Below are 6,000 nucleotides of genomic sequence, written 5' to 3'. Positions count from 1 at the left end.
TAGCAAGCTGCACCACAGCGCTGGCCCCAGTAAAAATGTTTAAAAAAATTATAAACACCAATAAAACACAAATAAAAGTTGTATTCTCAAATTTGGATGTTAAACTATGCCTTCTACACCTCTGCTAAAGATATATTCTATTCATCGTCATTTATTATTTGAGAGAAATTTCCAGGGACAAAGCAAATTAGACTTCCCCAGAAGAATGCAGTTAATGAAGGAGCGAAGGTTTTGGGATCAGTTAGCAGAAGTCTGTGTTCCTCAAGATTTTCGTTCAGGAAAGGAAGAGCACCAACTGATCCTTGAGATTTTGAGGTGAGAAGGAAGAGAAGGAGGGATGTAAACAGAAGCAAACGCCCTCTGAAGCCCTCGGGGAGAGCCAGAGGTCCCAGCCTGGACTCCATTTCCCAGAGTCCTCAGGTGTCCCGACGCGTTCCTGCCCTTGCGCCTCGGAGGAAGCTCATTCAGTGACCGGAGTCAGGACCAGGAGGCTGCTGCGATCCTCTCCACACTTGCACTGCCTCGCTCGGCACTGCAACCCCAGGCAGTTTGCGAGTACACACCCAGAGCCTGCCACCCGCTGTGGCTGTGCCTCTTCATCTGCTGCCTGTGGGTCCCACGTGCTGGGGACCTTTTCTGCCCCACACTCTGCTCCTCGTGTGCCCTGAAGAAGGAGGACGTACTCCCTGGACTTTCTGTGGCAAGTATGGAGAATAGGAAGGGGCCGGGATGTGTGGGGGGGGAGGGGTGGGTGCTAGGGCGGCTGGCGGCTCCCAGGTGTGGCTCACTTGCTCCTCAGTGATCCTGGCGGCTTTTCCCTGCAGTCAGGGCTGGAATCCGGGCTGTCCTGCCTCCCAGTGCTGCTTGCAGCCTCCCAGCGCAGGAACAGTGGCATGCTACCTCGCCCAAACTTCCCATAACGTGCTTTACTTAGTGGTTACAAGGGGAAGGTTATCGGATGGGGGGAGCTGCACCAGCAGGACAGGTAAGAGCACAGCCAGACTCCCTTTCTCTAAATATTTAAATAAAGCCGGTTCTCACTTTGAGTGGATCAGAGAATGCCATCTGAGCGGGCCTCCTGCTGTATCCAGAGGCCATTCCAGCAGGGCTGGGCTTGGTGGCCTTCAGCTGGGAGCCTGAGGGGGCAGGGGGTTGGAGAAGGAGGATCAGACTAGAATCTGCTCCACAGCCCCCATCCTGCACCTCGTTGGCTCAGTGGGGTCCCCGCGGACACAACTGGTAGCCGGGACCCTAAGTGTTCAGCTTAGTTTTTCCAAGCGGGAGCAGCATGAAGGGTGTGCTGTAGCTTTGTGGCTTTATCTCTCTTCCTTGTTTAGTTGACAGGCTTTTTTCTTTTCTTTTTTTTTTCTTTTTAGTTTTTATTTATTTGACAGGCAGAGTTAGACAGTGAGAGAGAGAGACAGAGAGAAAGGTCTTCCTTCCATTGGTTCACCCCCAAAATGGCCACTATGGTCGGTGCTGCACTGATGCGAAGCCAGAATCCAGGTGCTTCCTCTTGGTCTCCCATGCAGGTGCAGGGCCCAAACACCTGGGCCATCCTCCACTGCCCTCCCGGGCCACAGCAGAGAGCTGGACTGGAAGAGGAGCAAAGGGGATGCCGGCACTGCAGGCAGAGGATTAACCAAGTGAGCCACAGCGCCGGCCCCGACAGATTTTTTCAGTCTTGAATTTGAGGCCATGGAATCAGAGCTGTTGATTTATTTTGCTGCTTTTTGATGTCTGTCTTCAGCCCTTCCTTCTTCTGTTAGCAAGGATGCCAACAGTTACTACTGTTAGGAAAGGAGTTGCTGACTAGTGCCTCCTCACACAGGGCACCACGATGTTAGGAAAAGAGGTGCAGAATAGAGAGGAAGCAGTGTATGAATTTATGGCCAGAACGAATTTATTCAGAGAAAATGAATTTGTAGAGGTGGGTGACCAACTGCCCACATGCACATTGATGGAACGCCTGGCAGAATGCTGTGCTTTTTGGATTTTAGGAGGGTTAAGGATGGGGGCAGCAGGTGGAGGGGAATTCCTGGAACTGTGTGGGGCTTTGGGAACCTGGAGTAGAATGTAGGGTGGGGTGTGAAAGCAATAGGGTGTGAGACCCAATTGAGATTCAAGGACAAGGAATACATTCCAATGTTTATCTTTTGGGTAATGAGCTAGAATGGCTGAGGCTTATATCCTTGTTCCATCAATTATCTGCCACTGATCCCTTTGCAAGGTGAGCTGAAGTTAACACAATCTACTGTGTGGTCAACTGGAGCTATTTTTATCTGGATTTGCATAAAGTGGAGGACTATAAAAAATAAATACAGAAAAGTAACACTTTTTCTCTGCCCAGTTCTTTACAGTCACCCAGTGATCCACCAAGCTGATTATCTTACAGTCCATATTGTTTTAATTAAGGGGGCCTATTATTTGTCTTACTTTGGGTTCTGTGTTTAAGTCTATGACATTTTTGACATGGGAGGATGTTCTATATTTTCATAATGACTGTTCTGTGGAAGCATCTATACAAGTTGTTAATGTGAGGAAGGCTAAGAAAGAAGAGAGAAGACAAAAAAGTGCCTCTCTCCCCACACAGAGATGCCCACATAGTGGAGTAGAAGATGTAGGCTTGAAAACTATTTCTGACTTTCAGTAAAATGAAGTTTGCACATGCATAACTGTGTTTCAGTGATTCATATGTTGTGGTTTTATCACAGGTTACTAATTGTTGAGCATAATGAGGCCATCTAGGAAGTAAAAACAGAAAGTGAATCCTGGATAGTGTCCTTGGATAGCCCAGTTGGGAAGTGAATCCTGGATAGAGCCTGGAACACCTTTTGGGACTCCCATGTGGGTGGCAGGGACCCAAGTTGTTAGGTTTGGAATAGCTCAGGACTCTAGCCTTTTTTACCCTCAGAAGAAGAGGTGGAAAAAGGAAACAGATCGACCTCAACAGAAACAGATTGCTTTATTGGAAACAAAGAGGGGTGGCAGCCTATTCTCTGGAGAGGGCTGCTGGCAGGTGAGTCAGGACCCTGGGTTTTATCCAGTTAGGAGGGACTTTTTCACTCAGGGTATGGGGAGGTGTATTAGGCAGCTGGGGAAAAATGGATGTCCCTTTGAAGCCTCAGGGGCTTTCCACTTGTCTGTTTCACTAGCTGCTCTGTGCTGCATATCAGCTTTGCTATTTGCATTGCAAGGAGACCTGAAGGGTCCCTTTGGCACCTAGGATACACACAAAAGTGAGGAAGTGGGGCAGGGGGCAGGGGCGGAGGAAGAGAGGGAGGAAGGGAAGGGTGGGACAAGTGTTGGGCCATCTGCTGCTGCCTTTCCCAGGCCTATTAGTAGAGAACTGGATTGGAAGTGGAGCAGCTGAGACTTGAACTGGTGCTCACATAGAATGTTGACATTGCAGGAGGTACCTTAAACCAGTGTGCCACAAAACTAGGCCATCAGTAGACAATTTGAAGTGGGATCAGTGGCTATGAAAATGTACTCTAAAGTTACAAGGGAAGTGGAAAAGTGTTTCTTCTAACTCTAGTAGGTTCTAAGGGCCTTTATTGGACATCGGCTCTGACTTGTCCAATAAGCAAAGTGAAAGAAGTCAGAACTTTAGTTAACATTTTACTCTAAATCAGAGGTGGGGAACAGCCAATCTGTGGGCCATATAGGGTCCATGAAATCATCTGTTCTGGCCCTGCCAAGGCAACTGCATGTGGCACTGGATAAGCAATCTACAGCATATGAATTTTTAATTTGGTAATTTTGTGTGATCCATGAAAGATGTTATAAATATTCAAATGACTTTGACAGGAAAAAAAAATCCCCACCCCTGTCAAATATTAATGGCAAATCCAAGGCAGTTCACAAATATGTTTAAGAGTGAATGAATGGCTACAATTACCAATCCTGTGGAAGACAGACACTTCTAGACAACACATTCCAAAGATATCAATTACGTTTCTACATACTGTCAAAGGATGTCAATCATGTGGTTAAAATGGCTTTATTACTTCTCAGAAAGAGAAATAGGAATCCTGTGTGATGAGAGGTGTGTGCATCAAAAATAATGTTGGCTCAGAGAACCTGTTTCTGTGACCAGTCTTAAATGGCATGTGGAGATGCATGCTTATGGCCAGTGTGCATGAGGTATCCAAGTGCACAGTTTGTACCAACTCATATGTACAGATGTGCTATTCTAGATGTGTATGATGTGGAGATTCTTCAGTGTCTGGTTTTTCTTGGGGGAGATGAAGAGAGGATGCATATGCGGGGGAATTGTAAAACTCAAAACTGCTCTCTGAATACCAGGCCTACCATGAATGGCACTTCTTTAAAATATGGATTCCCCCATCTACTCTATTAGATGACTTGGCTTTACAAAATTTATTTTTCATGGAATGTTGTATTTGAAGGTTTTTTAAGTCTTTTTTGATTTTACGAGTGACCGCGGTGTGCTGCTGCCCCCCAGTGGCTCCTAAAGCCTGTGGTGGCTCTTGTCTGAGCATCTGTAATCCAGAAAGATGGAGTCTCCACATTTTTTTCTCCCCTTTCTTCCCCACTTTTTCTCTTTGCTGTTTCTGCTGGTCTGCAAAGGGGATGATTGCCTAGTCGTAGTCACTGCCTTGATCCAAGGTGCCACTTGGCCTCTCTCCCTGGGAAGACTGCTTCTTGTGTGACACTGGCCATTGGAAGAGACTCTGATGGACTCACATTGGGCACCTTTCAGTAGACAGCTTGTCCTACTTTCCAACATTTTGGCAGTGGAGTGAATGCCACATTAGCAAGTGTGGGTTCCTAGGGAATTTGATGGAGGAAAAGCTCTGAAGAAACTCATCTGTCCCTCGTTTCATTGCTTTTCTCATTTTGTTTCTCTGGTCTTGACATTATTTTCTAGCTTTTCCATTGATTCACATCCAGTAGACTGCATGTAATTCTGTTTTCATAACTGTCAGCCCTTGTCCACATCAGGCTGTTTTTCAGAGAAGGACAAAGATGTTAGTAGTCACCCTAAAGCATTTCAAGTAGCTGTGTTTTCCTTGTGACTGCAAGGCTAAAAAGCTGACTTCTCTTGGGACTTAACAGGTTTGCTGGGTGATTATTCTGGGGTTCACATTGAGCACTAGACATCGATGTTCCATGTGACTGGTTCATATTACATGTTTCATTTTGTGGAAAATCTTTGCTTATATTCTCTGAGTGCCTGGTTGGGTGACATCTGCCCATAGTGGGAACTAAACCATTGTTTTGCTCACATGGGCATTTTTTCTGGATCCTGGTGAGAATTGATGAATTGATGATGTTTTTCCACCTACATTATATTCTGAGATTTATTTTATTTTCTTAAAATGACCTGACCTTTGCTCCCCCCTCTTCTGAAATTGGTGTGCTTCCATCCTCTTTATAACCACACACATCTTTTTATGATGTTGAGAAGAGTAATGGAGACATTTCAGCTCTCTCCACTGTCAGCACATTCTTCAGGCTGTCTCCTTGAATTAGGCACTGGGTTCATTTGGTTGCACTAAAAGGGATCTACCTATTGTTAGTGTAACTTTACAATAAAAGTCATCATAAAATCAATCTGCCTTATAAACCTCTCCTCTGTTATTTTGAAATATGTTGTAAGTGTCTTTTATGTCAATGTCTGTAAGCTGGAGACTTCCCACTTAAGGCAGAAGGCTGCCGAGGGATAGCACAACCATAGCTTTGCTCTGTTATTTGCATGTGGCTCCTCTTTTACCCTTTCTTTTTTTTGTAAGAATTAAGCATTTTATTTTAAAGGTGGATTTACAGAGGAAGAGGGAGACACAGAAGGATGAGGATCTTCGATTTGCTGGTTCACTCTTCAAATGGCCACAATGAACAAGATTGAGCCAATTGAAAGCCTGGAGCCTGGAACTCCATCCAAGTCTTCATGTGGGAGCAGGGGCCCAAATATTTGGATCATCTACTTCTTCCCCAAGTGTATTAACAGAAGTGGAGCAGCTGTGAGTTAAACTG

General features: G+C 45.6%; 1 protein-coding gene across 6 annotated transcripts in view; it reads left to right on the top strand.

Moving 5' to 3' along the window:
* The first annotated feature begins 361 nt into the window (after positions 1–361).
* Positions 362–6,000, top strand: part of LOC127489067 (uncharacterized) — a 47,493-nt gene continuing 41,854 nt past the window's right edge. For 2 of the 6 annotated variants that reach the window (XM_089301839.1, XM_089301836.1), the window contains exon 1: positions 793–985. In XM_089301839.1, coding sequence (XP_089157965.1) covers positions 959–985 — 27 coding nt within the window. In that variant the 5' untranslated portion in view covers positions 793–958. Of the gene's footprint in view, positions 705–792; positions 986–1,532; positions 1,647–5,781; positions 5,988–6,000 lie in introns of those variants that run through there. The other 4 variants (XR_016211522.1, XR_016211523.1, XM_089301837.1 and 1 more) reach the window with 4 other exon arrangements.

The sequence above is a fragment of the Oryctolagus cuniculus genome, chromosome 8 (genome assembly GCF_051225735.1).
Source record: "Oryctolagus cuniculus isolate XC-2025 breed Fujian yellow rabbit chromosome 8, ASM5122573v1, whole genome shotgun sequence".
Taxonomy (NCBI): Eukaryota; Metazoa; Chordata; class Mammalia; order Lagomorpha; family Leporidae; genus Oryctolagus; species Oryctolagus cuniculus.
The sequence above is the reverse complement of the archived record's forward strand: the minus strand, read 5'-3'. Positions and strand labels throughout refer to the sequence as shown.